This window comes from Tachyglossus aculeatus, chromosome 15 (genome assembly GCF_015852505.1).
Source record: "Tachyglossus aculeatus isolate mTacAcu1 chromosome 15, mTacAcu1.pri, whole genome shotgun sequence".
NCBI lineage: Eukaryota > Metazoa > Chordata > Mammalia > Monotremata > Tachyglossidae > Tachyglossus > Tachyglossus aculeatus.
In genome coordinates, this window is record NC_052080.1 from 3157532 (window position 1) to 3175824 (window position 18293).

General features: G+C 49.0%; 1 protein-coding gene across 4 annotated transcripts in view; it reads left to right on the forward strand.

Annotated features, from left to right (window-relative positions):
• ACOT9 (acyl-CoA thioesterase 9) overlaps nucleotides 1-18293 on the forward strand; it is a 32679-nt gene extending 14386 nt beyond the window's left edge. For 3 of the 4 annotated variants that reach the window (XM_038757175.1, XM_038757176.1, XM_038757178.1), the window contains 10 exons: nucleotides 1024-1127; nucleotides 2617-2690; nucleotides 3580-3647; nucleotides 5877-5988; nucleotides 8468-8558; nucleotides 10273-10394; nucleotides 16016-16103; nucleotides 16321-16471; nucleotides 17788-17897; nucleotides 18142-18293. In XM_038757175.1, the coding sequence (XP_038613103.1) occupies nucleotides 1024-1127; nucleotides 2617-2690; nucleotides 3580-3647; nucleotides 5877-5988; nucleotides 8468-8558; nucleotides 10273-10394; nucleotides 16016-16103; nucleotides 16321-16471; nucleotides 17788-17879 (902 nt within the window). In that variant the 3' untranslated portion in view covers nucleotides 17880-17897; nucleotides 18142-18293. The remainder of the gene's footprint in view (nucleotides 1-1023; nucleotides 1128-2616; nucleotides 2691-3579; nucleotides 3648-5876; nucleotides 5989-8467; nucleotides 8559-10272; nucleotides 10395-16015; nucleotides 16104-16320; nucleotides 16472-17787; nucleotides 17898-18141) is intronic. The other variant, XM_038757177.1, reaches the window with a different exon arrangement.

Sequence of the window (18293 nt, forward strand, 5' to 3'; positions counted from 1 at the left end):
CAGTGGGCTCACAGTCTAGAAGGGGGAGACAGGCAACAAAACATATTAACAAAGTAAAATAAATAGAATAAATATGTACAAATCTAGACTACCCCTGTCTATCTATCTCCCCCTTCTAGACTGTGAGCCCGTTGTTGGTCAGGGACCGTCTCTGTCTGTTGCCGACTTGCACCTCCCAAGCGTCCAGCACAGCGTTCTGCACGCTGCAAGCGCTCAACAAATACAATTGAATGAATTCCCGCTGGTGTGGCGGGCGGCTTGAGTAAACTCTCTGAAACTGGGCAGGGGAAACAAGGGGGCTTTGGGAGAACTCATCCCCTCCTTTATTCGTTCGTATTTATTGAGCGCTTACTGGGTGCCGAGCACTGTACTAAGCGCTTACTGGGTGCCGAGCATTGTACTAAGTGCCTGGGAGAGTATAAAACGACAATAAACAGACACATTCTCTCCCCACAACGAGCTTAGAGTCCACAGTCCCCCACCAGACTGTGAGCTCACTGCGGGCAGGGAATGTGTCTATTGTTGTATTGTACTTTCCCAAGCGCTCTGCACACGTAAGCGCTCAATAAATAAGCTGAGTGGGAGTCACACATGATTAGAAATAAATTAATAAATGAATAATAAATAAATTAGAAATAAATAAAGGACAGATCTGTACATAAGTGCTGCGGGGCTGGGAAGGGGGGATGCAGCGTGGCTCAATGGAAAGAGCATGGGCTTTGGAGTCAGAGGTCGTGGGTTCAAATCCCGACTCTGCCACTTGTCAGCTGTGTGACTGCAGGCGAGTCACTTCACTTCTCTGGGCCTCAGTTCCCCCATCTGGAAAATGGGGATGAAGACTGTGAGCCCCCCGTGGGACAACCTGATCACCCTGTAACCTCCACAGCGCTTAGAACAGTGCCATAGTAAGCGCTTAATAAATGCCATCATTATTATTATTATAAAGGGAAGAAGTCAGAGTGACACATTGACAGAGTGAATGAATGATGAAAAGACAACATGGCCTGCCCTCTCCTTCCGCAGATCTGTGCAAGAAGACCATAAGCCCCGACCACGATATTAAATTCACCGGATTCGTTAGTTGGGTGGGGAAGACCTCCATGGAAGTCAAGATGAACATGCTTCAGGTCAGAGTTGTCCTTCCCCTTGTTTTCTCTCCGCGGATTCATTCATTCCTTCGATCACATTTGTTGAGCGCTTACTGTGTGCAGAGCACTGGACTAAGCGCTTGGGAAGTCCAAGTTGGCACCGTAGAGAGACGGTCCCTACCCAACAGCGGGCTCACAGTCTAGAAGGGGGAGACAGACGACAAAGCATATTAACAAAATAAAATCAATAGAATATGTACAAGTAAAATAGAGTCATGAATCAATCAATCAGTCGTATTTATTGAGCGCTTACTGTGTGCAGAGCACTGTACTAAGCGCTTGGGAAGTCCAAGTTGGCAACATCTAGAGACGGTCCCTACCCAACAGCGGGCTCACAGTCTAGAAGGGGGAGGCAGACGACAAAGCATATTAACAAAATAAAATCAATAGAATATGTACAAGTAAAATAGAGTCATGAATCAATCAATCAATCGTATTTATTGAGCGCTTACTGTGTGCAGAGCACTGTACTAAGCGCTTGGGAAGTCCAAGTTGGCAACATATAGAGACGGTCCCTACCCAACAGCGGGCTCACAGTCTAGAAGGGGGAGACAGACGACAAAGCATATTAACAAAATAAAATCAATAGAATATGTACAAGTAAAATAGAGTAATGAATGAATCAATCAATCGTATTTATTGAGCGCTTACTGTGTGCAGAGCACTGTACTAAGCGCTTGGGAAGTCCAAGTTGGCAACATCTATAGACGGTCCCTACCCAACAGCGGGCTCACAGTCTAGAAGGGGGAGGCAGACGACAAAGCATATTAACAAAATAAAATCAATAGAATATGTACAAGTAAAATAGAGTAATGAATCAATCAATCAATCGTATTTATTGAGCGCTTACTGTGTGCAGAGCACTGTACTAAGCGCTTGGGAAGTCCAAGTTGGCAACATATAGAGACGGTCCCTACCCAACAGCGGGCTCACAGTCTAGAAGGGGAAGACAGACGACAAAGCATATTAACAAAATAAAATCAATAGAATATGTACAAGTAAAATAGAGTCATGAATCAATCAATCAATCGTATTTATTGAGCGCTTACTGTGTGCAGAGCACTGTACTAAGCGCTTGGAAAGTACAAGTTGGCACCATATAGAGGCGGTCCCTACCCAACAGCGGGCTCACAGTCTAGAAGGGGGAGACAGACAACAAAACAAAACATATTAACAAAATAAACTAAATAGAATAAATATGTACAAATAAAATAAGTAAATAGAGTAATAAATCTGTACAAACATACACACAGGTGCTGTGGGGAGGGGAAGGAGGTAAGGCGGGGGATGGGGAGCTGGAGGAGGGGGAGAGGAAGGAGGGGACGCATTCATTCAATCATATTTATTGAGCGCTTACTAATAGTTGATTTTCTATAGATGATTTACTAGATGATTTTCTAAGTCATCACACAGCCGCGTTCCTCCGCTGCCTGTCTCACGTCTGCATTTTCTCTCCCCCACGTTTCAGTTGCACGGTGATGTTTACAGCCCCGTCTTGGACGCGACATTTGTCATGGTGGCCCGGGATTCGGAAAACAAAGGGTAATTTCTCCTTGTTGGCTGCCGCAACGAACCGGATCTCGAGTTGTCGGTGATGCTTGTACATATTTATTACTCTATTTTACTTGTACATATTTATTCTATTTATTTTATTTTGTTAATATGTTTGGTTGTCTGTCTCCCCCTTCTAGACTGTGAGCCCGCTGTTGGGTAGGGACCAGTCTCTATATGTTGCCAAGTTGGACTTCCCAAGCGCTTAGTACAGTGCTCTGCACACAGTAAGCGCTCAATCATCATCATCATCATCATCAATCGTATTTATTGAGCGCTTACTGTGTGCAGAGCACTGGACTAAGCGCTTGGGAAGTACAAGTTGGCAACATATAGAGACAGTCCCTACCCAACAGTGGGCTCACAGTCTAAAAATAAATACGATTGAGTGAATGAATGAATGAGAATGTGGTGTGTACCTTGTGTGTGCGCCTGGTGTGTGAGCCTAATGCATTTCATTCATTCAGTCATATTTATTGAGCGCTTTCTGTTTGCAGAGCACTGTACTAAGCGCTTGGGAAGTACAAGTTGGCAACACATAGAGACAGTCCCTACCCAACAGTGGGCTCACAGTCTAGAAGAGGGAGACAGAGAACAAAACCAAACATATTAACAAAATAAAATAAATAGAATAGATATGTACAACTAAAAAAAATAAATAAATAAATAGAGTAATAAATATGTACAAACATATATACATATATACAGGTGCTGTGGGGAAGGGAAGGAGGTAAGACGGGGGGGATGAATACCTTCCCCAGCTATATATCCCCAGATCACTAGGGAAGAATACACAGGGAGGAATTAGGCGCGGTCCCTGTCCGTCGGATTCCGGAGCTGCGGCCTTCGCTCAGTAACCTGTTCCGTCCCTTCTCTTTAGGCCGGCCTTCATCAATCCACTGATTCCCGACAGCCCGGAGGAGGAAGACCTCTTGAAGCAAGGAGAACGTACGTCGGTTGGCATAGAAAACGGCAGGCCCTGCAGGCGAGATCTGGAGAATAATAATAATGATGGCATTTATTGCACGCTTACTGTGTGCAAAGCCCTGTTCTAAGCGCTGGGGAGGTTACAAGGTGATCAGGTTGTCCCACGGGGGGCTCACAGTCTTAATCCCCATTTTACAGATGAGGTAACCGAGGCCCAGAGAAGCGAAGTGACTTGCCCAAAGTCACACGGCTGACAATTGGCCGAGCCACGACCTCCGACTCCAAAGCCCGGGCTCTTTCCACTGAGCCACGCTGCTTCCCTCTCCGTCAGTCATTTCATTCATTCATTCAGTCGTATTTATTGAGCGCTTACTGTGTGCAGAGCACTGGACTAAGCGCTTGGGAAGTCCAAGTCGGCAACATCCAGAGACGGTCCCTACCCGACAGCGGGCTCACAGTCTAGAAGGGGGAGACGGAGAACGAAAGCAAACATATTAACAAAATAAAATAAATAGAATAGATATGTACAAATAAAATAGAGTAATAAATACGTACCAGCATATATACATTCATTCATCCATTCAGTCATATTTATTGAGCGCTTAAGGGAGACAGATAGCAAAACCAAACATATTAACAAAATAAAATAAATAGAATAAATATGTACAAATAAAATAGAGTAATAAGTACGTACCAACATATATACATTCATTCATCCATTCAGTCATATTTATTGAGCGCTTACTGTGTGCAGAGCACTGGACTAAGCGCTTGGGAGGTCCAAGTTGGCAACATCTAGAGCCGGTCCCTACCCAACAGCGGGCTCACAGTCTAGAGGGGGGAGACAGAGAACAAAACCAAACATACTAGCAAAATAAAATAAATAGAATAAATATGTATAAATAAAATAGAGTAATAAATGTGTACAAACATATACATTCATCCATTTAGTCGTATTTATTGAGCACTTAGGGGAGACAGATAACAAAACCAAACATATTAACAAAATAAAATAAATAGAATAAATATGTACAAATAAAATAGAGTAATAAATACGTACCAACATACATACATTCATTCATCCATTCAGTCGTATTTATTGAGCGCTTACTGTGTGCAGAGCACTGGACTAAGCGCTTGGGAAGTCCAAGTCGGCAACATCTAGAGACGGTCCCTACCCCGCAGCGGGCTCACAGTCTAGAAGGGGGAGACAGACAACAAAACAAAACATATTAACCAAATAAAATAAATAGAATAAATATGTACAAACATATATACATTCATTCATCCATTCAGTCACATTTATTGAGCGCTTACTGTGTGCAGAGCACTGGACTAAGCGCTTGGGAAGTCCAAGTGGGCAACATCTAGAGACGGTCCCTACCCGACAGCGGGCTCACAGTCTAGAAGGGGGAGACAGACAACAAAACAAAACATATTAACCAAATAAAATAAATAGAATAAATATGTACAAACATATATACATTCATTCATCCATTCAGTCGCATTTATTGAGCGCGTACTGTGTGCAGAGCACTGGACTAAGCGCTTGGGAAGTCCAAGTCGGCAACATCTAGAGACGGTCCCTACCCCACAGCGGGCTCACAGTCTAGAAGGGGGAGACAGACAACAAAACAAAACATATTAACAAAATAAAATAAATAGAATAAATATGTACAAACATATATACATTCATTCATCCATTCAGTCGCATTTATTGAGCGCGTACTGTGTGCAGAGCACTGGACTAAGCGCTTGGGAAGTCCAAGTCGGTAACATCCAGAGACGGTCCCTACCCGACAGCGGGCTCACAGTCTAGAAGGGGGAGACAGACAACAAAACAAAACATATTAACCAAATAAAATAAATAGAATAAATATGTACAAACATATATACATTCATTCATCCATTCAGTCGCATTTATTGAGCGCTTACTGTGCGCAGAGCACTGGACTAAGCGCTTGGGAAGTCCAAGTCGGCAACATCTAGAGACGGTCCCTCCCCCACAGCGGGCTCACAGTCTAGAAGGGGGAGACGGAGAACGAAACCAAACATATTAACCAAATAAAATAAATAGAATAGATCTGTACAGTAAAATAAAGAAATAAATAGGGTAATAAATAGGGGCAGAGAGGAGTTGAGTTGGCCTGGACTTTGGTGTGTGTCTCTGGTGGTGTGTGTACTGTGAGCTTAGTCCAGTGCTCTGCACACAGTAAGCGCTCAATAAATACGATTGATTGATTCCTCCAGGGAACAAGAAGAAGCGAATCGCTTTTAGCACGGCCTCGCTGCTGAAAATGGCCCCCACCGCAGAAGAGAGGCACCTCATCCACGACATGTTCCTCAACACGCTGGACACGAGGCAAGTCGGGGCAGGGTTGGCTTGGGTAGGTGTCTGTGGGAGAACAGACGACTTGGGAAGCGCCGATTATGCGCGCAGCGCTGTGCTAAGCGCTGGGGTGGATCCAAGCCCGTCAGGGTGGGCCCGGTCCCCCGGGGGGTTCACCCTCTTATCCCCATTGTACAGAGGAGGGAACCGAGGCCCAGGGAAGTGAAGCGGCTCACAGCGGGCAAGGGGTGGGGCCGGAATTAGAACCCAGGTCTTTCCGCTGTCGGGCCCGAGCTCCACCCGCTGAAGCGGCGCTTATAGGTGGGAGGCAGCGTGGGCCGCTGGAAGGGACCCAGGACTGGAGTTAGAGGACCTGACTTCTAATAATAATGACTAATGATGGTGTTTGTTAAGCGCTTACTATGTGCCAAGCACTGTTCTAAGCGCTGGGGGGGATACAAGGTGATCAGGTTGTTCCCACGTGGGGCTCAGTCTTAATCTCCATTTTACAGATGAGGGAACTGAGGCTCAGAGAATAATAATAATAATAATAATAATGATGGCATTTTTTAAGCGCTTAGTATGTGCCAAGCACTGTTCTAAGCGCTGGGGGGGATACAAGGCGATCAGGTTGTCCTGCATGGGGCTCACAGTCTTAATCCCCATTTTACAGATGAGGGAACTGAGGCTCAGAGAATAATAATAATAATAATGATGGCATTTGTTAAGCACTTACTATGTGCCAAGCACTGTTCTAAGCGCTGGGGGGGATACAAGGTGATCAGGTTGTCCCACATGGGGCTCACAGTCTTCATCCCCATTTTACAGATGAGGGAACTGAGGCTCAGAGAATAATAATAATGATGGCATTTGTTAAGCGCTTACTATGTGCAAAGCACTGTTGTAAGCGCTGGGGGGGATACAAGGTGATCAGGTTGTCTCACGTGAGGCTCACAGTCTTAATCTCCATTTTACAGATGAGGGAACTGAGGCACAGAGAATAATAATAATAATGATGGCATTTGTTAAGCGCTTACTGTGTGCCAAGCACTGTTCTAAGCGCTGGGGGGGGGATACAAGGTGATCAGGTTGTCCCACATGGGGCTCACAGTCTTCATCCCCATTTTACAGATGAGGGAACTGAGGCTCAGAGAATAATAATAATAATAATAATGATGATGGCATTTGTTAAGCACTTACTCTGTGCAAAGCAGTGTTCTAAGCGCTGGAGTGGATACAAGCAAATCAGGTTGAACACGGTCCCTGTCCCACATGGGGCTCCCAGTCTCAATCCCCATTTTACAGATGTGGGAACTGAGGCCCAGAGTTGCGAAGCGACTTGCCCGGAGTTACGCAGCAGACAGGGGCCGAGTCAGGATTAGAACCTGGGTCCTTCTGACGTCCAGGCCCGTGTGAGAGGAACACAGAGGCGAGTAAAAAGGAAGGAGAAATAATAATAATAGTCTTTTTTAAGCACTTACTATGTGGCAGGCACTGTACTAAGCGCCGGAGTGGATACAAGCAAATCAGGTTGAACACGGTCCCTGCCCCACATGGGGCTCCCAGTCTCAATCCCCATTTTACAGACGAGGGAGCCGAGGCCCAGAGAAGTGAGGTGACTTGCCCAAGGTCACACAGCAGACAAGTGGTGTGACCGTGCAGGGGAAGCAGCGTGGCTCAGTGGAAAGAGCCCGGGCTTTGGAGTCAGCGGTCATGGGTTCAAATCCCGGCTCCGCCAGTTGTCAGCCGTGTGACTTTGGGTAAGTCACTTCACTTCTCTGGGCCTCAGTTCCCTCATCTGTAAAACGGGGATTAATCAATCAATCAATCGTATTTATTGAGCGCTTACTGTGTGCAGAGCACTGTCCTAAGCGCTTGGGAAGTCCAAGTTGGCAACATCTAGAGACAGTCCCTACCCAACAGTGGGCTCACAGTCTAAAAGGGGGAGACAGGGAACAAAACCAAACATACTCACAAAATAAAATAAATAGAATAGATATGTACAAGTAAAATAAATAGAGATTAAGACTGTGAGCCCCCCGTGGGACAACCTGATCACCTTGTAACCTCCTCAGCGCTCAGAACGGTGCTTTGCACGTAGTAAGAGCTTAATAAATGCCATCATTATTATTATTATTATTATTATTATTAAGTGGTGGAGCTGGGATTAGAACCCAGGACCCTGAGAGTCCTAGGCCCGAGCTCTCATCATCAATCGTATTTATTGAGCGCTTACTATGTGCAGAGCACTGTACTAAGCGCTTGGGAAGTACAGATTGGCAACATAACTAGCTCTCGCTACGACCCCACGCTGCTTCTCAAAGAGAAAGAGCGCGGGGCCGATTTTGACTGTGGTTTGTGCGTTCGGGACCCCAAATGAGCGCCGCAAAGCAGGCGGCGGCCTCCAGCCCTACAGACAAACGCCAAGCGGAAGTTTTAGTTCCTCCTCCTCCGACGTCCTTTTCCCGATCCCGGCAGCCGACGGAATTGAACCGGCTTCGATTTCCCGCAGGACCGTAAGCTTCCGCAGCCGGATTCTGCCGCCCAATTCCGTGTGGATGGAGAACGCGAAGCTCAAAGGCCTGGAAATCTGTCACCCCCAGGTACGGTGAGCCCAAGGGGGGAGAGAGCGCTACGCCCCGGGGAGTCGGGGGGACCTGGGTTCTAATCCCGGCTCCGCCATGGGCCTGCCGGGTGACCCTTGGGGATCGGCGGTGCTTATTGAGCACCGTACTGAACGCTTGGGAGGGCGCAATGCAGCAGAATTGGCGGACGCGTTCCCTGCCCCTAACGAGCTGACCATCTGGCCTCAGTTTCTTCCCCTGCAAAATGGGGCTAAACTAGCCGCACTCCCTCCCCTCTTAGAGCGTGAGCCCTGGGTAGAACAGGGATGGTGTCAGATCAGTCAGTCAGTCAATCAATCGTATTTATTGAGCGCTTACTGTGTGCAGAGCACTGTACTAAGCGCTTGGGAAGTACAGGTTGGCAACATATAGAGATGGTCCCTACCCAACAGCAGGCAGAAACTCCTCACCCTGGGCTTCCAGGCTGTCCATCCCCTGGCCCCCTCCTACCTCACCTCCCTTCTGTCCTTCTCCAGCCCAGCCCGCACCCTCCGCTCCTCCGCCGCTAATCTCCTCACCGTGCCTCGTTCTCGCCCGTCCCGCCATCGACCCCCGGCCCACGTCCTCCCCCGGGCCTGGAATGCCCCCAATCCCTCTGCCCCTCCGCCAAGCTGGCTCTCTTCCTCCCTTCAAGGCCCTGCTGAGAGCTCACCTCCTCCAGGAGGCCTTCCCAGACTGAGCCCCTTCCTTCCTCTCCCCCTCATCCCCCTCTCCATCCCCCCCATCTTACCTCCTTCCCTTCCCCACAGCACCTGTATATAAGTTTGTACATATTTATTACTCTATTTATTTAACTTGTACCTATCTATTCTATTTATTTTATTTTGTTAGTATGTTTGGTTTTGTTCTCTGTCTCCCCCTTCTAGACCGTGAGCCCACTGTTGGGTAGGGACTGTCTCTATATGTTGCCAACTTGGACTTCCCAAGCGCTTAGTACAGTGCTCTGCACACAGTAAGTGCTCAATAAATACGATTGATGATGATGATGATGATGACTTCTCTGGGCCTCAGTTCCCTCACCTGTAAAATGGGGATTAAGTCCGTGAGCCCCCACGTGGGACAACCTAATCACTTTGTATCCTCCCCAGCGCTTAGAACAGTGCTTTGCACATAGTAAGCGCTTAATAAATGCCATTGTTATTATTATTATTAAGCTGACAGTTGGCGGAACCGGGATTTGAACCGACGACCTCTGACTCCAAAGCCCGGGCTCTTTCCACTGAGCCACACTGCTTCTCGTTGGCCTATAGCATCATCATCGTCATCCTCAATCGTATTTATTGAGCGCTTACTGTGTGCAGAGCACTGTACTAAGCGCTCGGGAAGTACAAGCGCTCGTTATGGGCCGGGAATGCGTCCGTTTACTGCTGCATTGTCCTCTCCCGAGCACTCAGTACAGTGCTCGGGCACCCAGTAGGCACTCGATAAAGACGGTCGAAGGAATGCCAAAATCCCGTTATTCGATTCAATTCAGTATTAAGTGGAGCGGGCCGTCTGCTCTTTGAGACCGATCGGCTCACGGCGCGAAAGTCGGGCCGTGGGGGGCCAGGGGAGGGGACTCGGCACTCAATCGATCAATCGATCGTATTTATTGAGCGCCTACTGTGTGCAGAGCACTGGACTAAGCGCTTGGGAAGTCCAAGTTGGTAACTTATAGAGACGGGCCCTACCCAACAGCGGGCTCACGGTCTAGACAGTCACACTGGATTGCCTTCTCCCGACGACGCAGGAGCGGAACATTTTTAACCGGATCTTCGGCGGTTTCCTCATGAGGAAAGCATTCGAACTGGGCTGGGCCACGGCCTGCAGCTTTGGGTGAGTCGAGGGGGTGGCTCGTCCTCTCCCGAGCGCTTAATACGATGCTCTGCACAAAGTAAGCGCTTAATAAACACGATGGAATGAAATGGTTAGGGAAACAGAGTGGCGAAGCGGATAGAGCCCAGGCCTAAGAGTCCGAAGGTGATGGGTTCTAATCCCGACTCTGCTGTTTGCCTGCCGCATGACCGTGGGCAAGTCCCTTCTCTGTTCCTCATTTCTCTCGCCTGTAAAATGGGGTTGAAGACTGCCCATGCGGGGCAGGAACTGGTTACTTTGTACCTGTCCCCGTGCTTACAACAGTGCTAGGCACATAGTAGGCGCTTAGAGAAGCAGCGTGGCTCAGTGGAAAGAGCCCGGGCTTTGGAGTCGGAGGTCATGGGTTCAAGTGCCGGCTCCGCCAATTGTCAGCTGGGTGACTTTGGGCCAGTCGCTTCACTTCTCTGGGCCTCAGTTACCTCATCTGTCAAATGGGGATGAAGACTGTGAGCCCCCCGTGGGACAACCTGATCACCTGGTAACCTCCCCAGCGCTTAGAACAGTGCAATGCACATAGTAAGCGCTTAATAAATGTCATTATTATTGTTACTATTATTATTAACAAATACCAAAAAAACACCCCCAAATCCAACAGAATTAGCAGACACGGTCCCTAGAGGTTACAATCCAGAAGGGGTTGAGGAGCTCTTAGTGTGCTTGTCGTTGTCTTTGTGATTTTTATTTGTCTTCTTCATGTTCGCCTTGCCAGCCGTGGATTGTGAGCCCACTGAGGGCCGGGGACCATGTCCGATTTCTCCTTCTCGGTGTCCTTCCCGTCTCTGCTGTTTGCTGCGTGACCTTGGGCAAGTCATTTCTCTGTTCCTCATTTCTCTCACCTGTAAAATGGGGTTGAAGACTGCCAGCCCCACGTGGGGCAGGGACTGGTTACTTTGTGCCTATCCCCGTGCTTAGAACAGTGCTAGGCACATAGTAGGCGCTTAGAGAAGCAGCGTGGCTCAGTGGAAAGAGCCCGGGCTTTGGAGACGGAGGTCATGGGTTCAAATTCCGGCTCCGCCAATTGTCAGCTGGGTGACTTTGGGCCAGTCGCTTCACTTCTCTGGGCCTCAGTTACCTCACCTGTAAAATGGGGATGAAGACTGTGAGCCCCCCGTGGGACAACCTGATCACCTTGTAACCTCCCCAGCGCTTAGAACTGTGCAATGCACATAGTAAGCGCTTAATAAATGCCATTATTATTATTATTATTAACAAATACCAAAAAAACCACCCACAAATTCAACAGAATTAGCAGACACGGTCCCTAGAGCTTACAGTCCGGAGGGGGTTGAGGAGCTCTTAGTGTGCTTGTCGTTGTCTTTGTGATTTTTATTTGTCTTCTTCATGTTCCCCTTGCCAGCCGTGGATTGTGAGCCCACTGAGGGCCAGGGACCATGTCCGATTTCTCCTTCACGGTGTCCTTCCCGTCTCTGCTGTTTGCTGCATGACCTTGGGCAGGTCATTTTTCTGTTCCTCATTTCTCTCACCTGTAAAATGGGGTTGAAGACTGCCCATGCGGGGCAGGAACTGGTTACTTTGTACCTGTCCCCGTGCTTACAACAGTGCTAGGCACATAGTAGGCGCTTAGAGAAGCAGCGTGGCTCAGTGGAAAGAGCCCGGGCTTTGGAGTCGGTCATGGGTTCAAATGCCCGCTCCGCCAATTTTCAGCTGGGTGACTTTGGGCCAGTCGCTTCACTTCTCTGGGCCTCAGTTACCTCACCTGTCAAATGGGGATGAAGACTGTGAGCCCCCCGTGGGACAACCTGATCACCTTGTAACCTCCCCAGCGCTTAGAACTGTGCAATGCACATAGTAAGCGCTTAATAAATGCCATTATTATTATTATTATTAACAAATACCAAAAAAACCACCCACAAATTCAACAGAATTAGCAGACATGGTCCCTAGAGCTTACAGTCCGGAGGGGGTTGAGGAGCTCTTAGTGTGCTTGTCGTTGTCTTTGTGATTTTTATTTGTCTTCTTCATGTTCCCCTTGCCAGCCGTGGATTGTGAGCCCACTGAGGGCCGGGGACCATGTCCGATTTCTTCTTCGCGGTGTCATTCCCGTCTCTGCTGTTTGCTGCATGACCTTGGGCAAGTTATTTCTCTGTTCCTCATTTCTCTCACCTGTAAAATGGGGTTGAAGACTGCCAGCCCCACGTGGGGCAGGGACTGGTTACTTTGTGCCTATCCCCGTGCTTAGAACAGTGCTAGGCACATAGTAGGCGCTTAGAGAAGCAGCGTGGCTCAGTGGAAAGAGCCCGGGCTTTGGAGTCGGAGGTCATGGGTTCAAATCCCGGCTCCGCCAATTGTCAGCTGGGTGACTTTGGGCCAGTCGCTTCACTTCTCTGCGCCTCAGTTACCTCACCTGTAAAATAGGGATTAAGACTGTGAACCGTGGGACAACCTGATCACCTTGTAACCTCCCCAGTGCTTAGAACAGTGCTTTGCACATAGTAAGCGCTTAATAAATGCCATTATTATTATTATTATTATTATTATTATTAACAAATACCAAAAAAACACCCCCAAATCCAACAGAATTAGCAGACACGGTCCCTAGAGCTTACAATCCAGAGGGGGTTGAGGAGCTCTTAGTGTGCTTGCCGTTGTCTTTGTGATTTTTATTTGTCTTCTTCATGTTCCCCTTGCCAGCCGTGGATTGTGAGCCCACTGAGGGCCAGGGACCATGTCCGATTTCTCCTTCGCGGTCTCCTTCCCGTCTCTGCTGTTTGCCGCATGACCTTGGGCAAGTCATTTTTCTGTTCCTCATTTCTCTCACCTGTAAAATGGGGTTGAAGACTGCCAGCCCCACGTGGGGCAGGGACTGGTTACTTTGTGCCTATCCCCGTGCTTAGAACAGTGCTAGGCACATAGTAGGCGCTTAGAGAAGCAGCGTGGCTCAGTGGAAAGAGCCCGGGCTCTGGAGTCGGAGGTCATGGGTTCAAATTCCGGCTCCGCCAATTTTCAGCGGGGTGACTTTGGGCCAGTCGCTTCACTTCTCTGGGCCTCAGTTACCTCATCTGTAAAATGGGGATGAAGACTATGAGCCCCCCTGTGGGACAACCTGATCACCTTGTAACCTCCCCAGCGCTTAGAACTGTGCAATGTACATAGTAAGCGCTTAATAAATGCCATTATTATTATTATTATTAACAAATACCAAAAGAAACACCCACAAATTCAACAGAATTAGCAGACACGGTCCCTAGAGCCTACAATCTAGAGGGAGTTGAGGAGCTCTTAATGTGCTTGTCGTTGTCTTTGTGATTTTTATTTGTCTTCTTCATGTTCCCCTTGCCAGCCCTGGATTGTGAGCCCACTGAGGGCCGGGGACCATGTCCGATTTCTCCTTCACGGTGTCCCTCCCGTCTCTGCTGTTTGCTGCGTGACCTTGGGCAAGTCATTTCTCTGTTCCTCATTTCTCTCACCTGTAAAATGGGGTTGAAGACTGCCAGCCCCACGTGGGGCGGGGACTGGTTACTTTGTGCCTATCCCTGTGCTTAGAACAGTGCTAGGCACATAGTAGGCGCTTAACAAATACCAAAAAAACCCCCAAAATCCAACAAAATTAGCAGACACGGTCCCTAGAGGTTACAATCTAGAGGGGGTTGAGGAGCTCTTAGTGTGCTTGTCATTGTCCATTGTCTTCGTGATTTTTATTTGTCTTCTTCATGTTCTCCCCCTTTTAGACTGTGAGCCCACTGTTGGGTAGGGACTGTCTCTATATGTTGCCAATTTGTACTTCCCAAGCGCTTAGTACAGTGCTCTGCACACAGTAAGCGCTCAATAAATACGATTGATGATGATGATGTTCGCCTTGCCAGCCCTGGATTGTGAGCCCACTGAGGGCCAGGGACCATGTCCGATTTCTCCTTCACGGTGTCCTTCCCCAATGTTTAGTAGAGCACACACGGTAATAATAATAATAATGGCATTTATTAAGCGCTTACTATGTGCCAAGCAGTGTTAGAAGCGCAGGGGAGGTCACAAGGTGATCAGGTTGGCCCAAGGGGGGCTCACAGTCAATCCCCATTTCACAGATGAGGTCACTGAGGCACAGAGAAGTTAAGTGACTTGCCCAAAGCCACACAGCTGGGATTTGAACTCATGACCACTGACTCCAAAGCCCGTGCTCTTTCCACTGAGCCACGCTGCTTCTCTCAAGTAGACACAGACACAGTAGACGCTCAATAAATACCATGGGACGAATGGGTGAATGAACGCTCAATACAGATAGCACTCTATCCCCGCTGAGAGATAAGGAACTGAGAAGCAGCGTGGCCTAGTGGAAAGAGCCCAGGCGTGAGAGTCAGAGGACCTGGGTTCTAATCCCGCTCGGCCACTTTACTGTAATAATGACGGTATTTATTAAGCGCTTACTATGTGCAAAGCACTGCCCTAAGCGCTGGGGAGGCTACAAGGCGATCAGGTTGTCCCACAGGGGGCTCACAGTCTTCATCCCCATTTTACAGATGGGGGAACTGAGGCCCAGAGAAGTTAAGTGACTTGCCCGCAGTCACCCAGCTGACAAGTGGCGGAGCCAGGATTCGAACCCATGACCTCTGACTCCAGAGCCTGGGCTCTTTCCGCTGAGCCACGCTGCTTCTCGCTGCTGTGTGACCTTGGGCAAGTCACGTCCCTTCTCCGGGCCCCAGTTCCCTCATCTCTAAAATGGGGGTGAAGACTGCGAGCCCCTTGGGGGACGGGGATGTGTCCAACCTAATTAGCTTGTATCTACCCCAGCGCTTTATACAGCGCCTGTGCAATAAGCGCTGAACAAATACCTTTAAAAAAAATAATATGGGGAGAGAAAAGGCTCACCTTGCTTCCGTTTTGACTCTCCTTTGGGTTCAGCCTTTTCCCCTTGCAACTTGCCAATCAATCAATCAATCAATCGTATTTATTGAGCGCTTACTGTGTGCAGAGCGCTGTACTAAAGTACAAGCGTGGCTCAGTGGAAAGAGCCCGGGCTTTGGAGTCAGAGGCCGCGGGTTCAAGTCCCGGCTCCGCCACTTGTCAGCTGGGTGACTTTGGGCAAGTCACTTCACTTCTCTGGGCCTCAGTGACTGCGTCTGTCAAATGGGGATGAAGATTGTGAGCCCCTTGTGGGACAACCTGATTACCTTGTGTCCCCCTCAGCACTTAGAGCAGTGCTTTGCACATAGTAAGTGCTTAATAAGTGCCATCATTATTATTATTATTATTATTATCTGTACGATGGGGATTGAGACTGTGAGCCCCATGTGGGACAACCCGATCGCCTTGTAACCTGCCCAGCGCTTAGAACAGTGCTTGGCACATAGTAGGCGCTTAATAAATGCCATCATTATCATTATTATTATTTATTGAGCGCTTACTGTGTGCAGAGCGCTGTACGAAGCGCCTGGGAAGTACAAGTTGGCAACATAGAGAGACAGTGGGCTGTGGGTTTTGAGTCAGCGTGGCAGGGGAGGTGGTACTGGTTTATCAATCAATCAATCAATCAATCGTATTTATTGAGCGCTTACCGTGTGCAGAGCGCTGTACTAAGCGCTTGGGAGGAGGCGAGCCAGGGCTTCAGGCCAGACCCTCTCCTCCCGCAGAGGATCCCGGCCCTTCGTGGTCGCCGTGGACGACATCATGTTTCAGAGACCGGTCGAGATTGGATCCCTGCTCTTCCTGTCGGCCCAGGTAAGTCATTCCCCGCCCCGGAGGGGGCCGTTCAATCAATCAATCAATCGTATTTATTGAGCGCTTACTATGTGCAGAGCACTGTACTAAGCGCTTGGGAAGTACAAAGTACAAAGTACCGTTCGGTGGGATCGTTTGGAAAACAAACCCCCCCACCCCGCTCCCACTTCTTAGGGGTTGAGCCGCCTTTTTGTGTCGTCTTCCGGTGACTCCGCAGGTGTGCTTCACCGAGGGACGGTACATTCAGGTCAGGGTGCACAGCGAGGTGTCCAAATCCAACAGTCCGGCCCACGAGACCACCAATGTCTTCCATTTTACGTTCCTGGCCGCAAACGAGGTGCCGAAGGTTGTCCCGAAGACGTACGGAGGTGAGCAGCTCCCCCCGGACCCTTCTCGGAAACAGGGGTCAGCACACGGCGGGGGGGATTTGGGAATGAAAGTACAGGCTGTCCGCCTGACCCGAGTCCACCGAACGTACACCGTGACAGTGGGTCTGCTGCCTGTCTCTCCGGTGTTCCAGCAGTACCGGTAAAAAAGCAGCAGGGCCTAGAGAAAAGGACCACGGGCCTGAGGACCCGTATTCTAATCCCGGCTCCATCACTTTCCTGCCGAGTGACCCTGGGCCGGTCATTTCCCTTCTCCGTTCCTCGGTTCCCTCATCAGTAAAACGGGGATTCGATAGCCATCGTCCTTCCTACTTAGATACTACTTGAGAAGCAGCGTGGCTCGGCGGAAAGAGCCCGGGCTTTGGAGTCGGAGGTCATGGGTTCAAGCCCTGGCTCCACCAAGTGTCAGCTGTGGGACTTTGGGCAAGTCACTTCACTTCTCTGGGCCTCAGTTCCCTCATCTGTAAAATGGGGATTAAAACTGTGAGCCCCCCCGTGGGAGAACCTGATCACCTTGTAACCTCCCCAGCGCTTAGAACAGTGCTTTGCACATAGTAAGCACTTAATAAATGCCATTATTATTATTATTATTATTAGATACTACTTGAGAAGCAGCGTGGCTCAGTGGAAAGAGCCCGGGCTTTGGAGTCGGAGGTCATGGGTTTAAGCCCCGGCTCCACCAAGTATCAGCTGTGGGACTTTGGGCAAGTCACTTCGCTTCTCTGTGCCTCAGTTCCCTCATCTGTAAAATGGGGATTAAAACTGTGAGCCCCCCGGTGGGAGAACCTGATCACCTTGTAACCTCCCCAGCGCTTAGAACAGTGCTTTGCACGTAGTAAGCGCTTAATAAATGCCATTATTATTATTATTACTATTAGATCGTGAACCCCGGGTGGGACAGGGACTGTGTCTGACCTGATTATCTTGAATCTTCCCCAGCGCTTAGTACAGTGCTTTGCACCTAGTAAGCGCTTAATAAATACCATTATTATTATTATTATTATTACTATTAGATCGTGAAGCCCGGGTGGGACAGGGACTGTGTCTGATTATCTTGAATCTTCCCCAGCGCTTAGAACAGAGCCTGACGCATAATAAGCGCCCAGCGAACAGCACAATTTAATAGCGACGCACTGTTGGGGAAAGCGCATCAGAAGGGCGAGACCCATTCCCCGTCGACAGGAGTTTCCACTCTAATGGGGAGACGTGAACAGATAATCCGCTCATCTCAAGGGAGGCGGCCGTGGGAAAATCTTCCATAACTCTCTGGATTTCTAAGGCCATCTCCTGCGTTTCAGAGTCCATGCTGTATCTAGACGGGCAGCGCCACTTTAATGCCGCGATGACGGGGTCCAAGGAAACGTCAACCGACTACAGCGCGTCGCCGTAGGAAAACACGTGGGCGGAGGTTGGTAAATTTCCACACCCTCGTTCCTGGGCGGCTAGAAAATAGGCAGTGGCTAATCGCTAAGAGGGCTACTCTTGTCGAAGAGTATCTGTAGAACGAGGAGAAGCAAGGCTTTGGGAAACCACCCCTCTTTTTTTCAATCCACCAACGGTATTTTTCAAGGGCTTAAGGGCTTGGGAAGCCAAACGCCGTCCCCCGCCCTCAGAGAGCTTAGTTTTAACGATCGTCTTCATCGTGTTTTCAGACGCCTCGGGTGCTGTGGCCGGGACCCGTTGGGCCTCTTGGTTTCGCCAGAGAACGGGGAGAGGGACCGCCCGAAATGAGTGGTCCCGACCGCCGGCCGACACACGCCAATCGCCTCCCGCATTAAAGGCCCCCCGCCAACGTTTTGCCGTC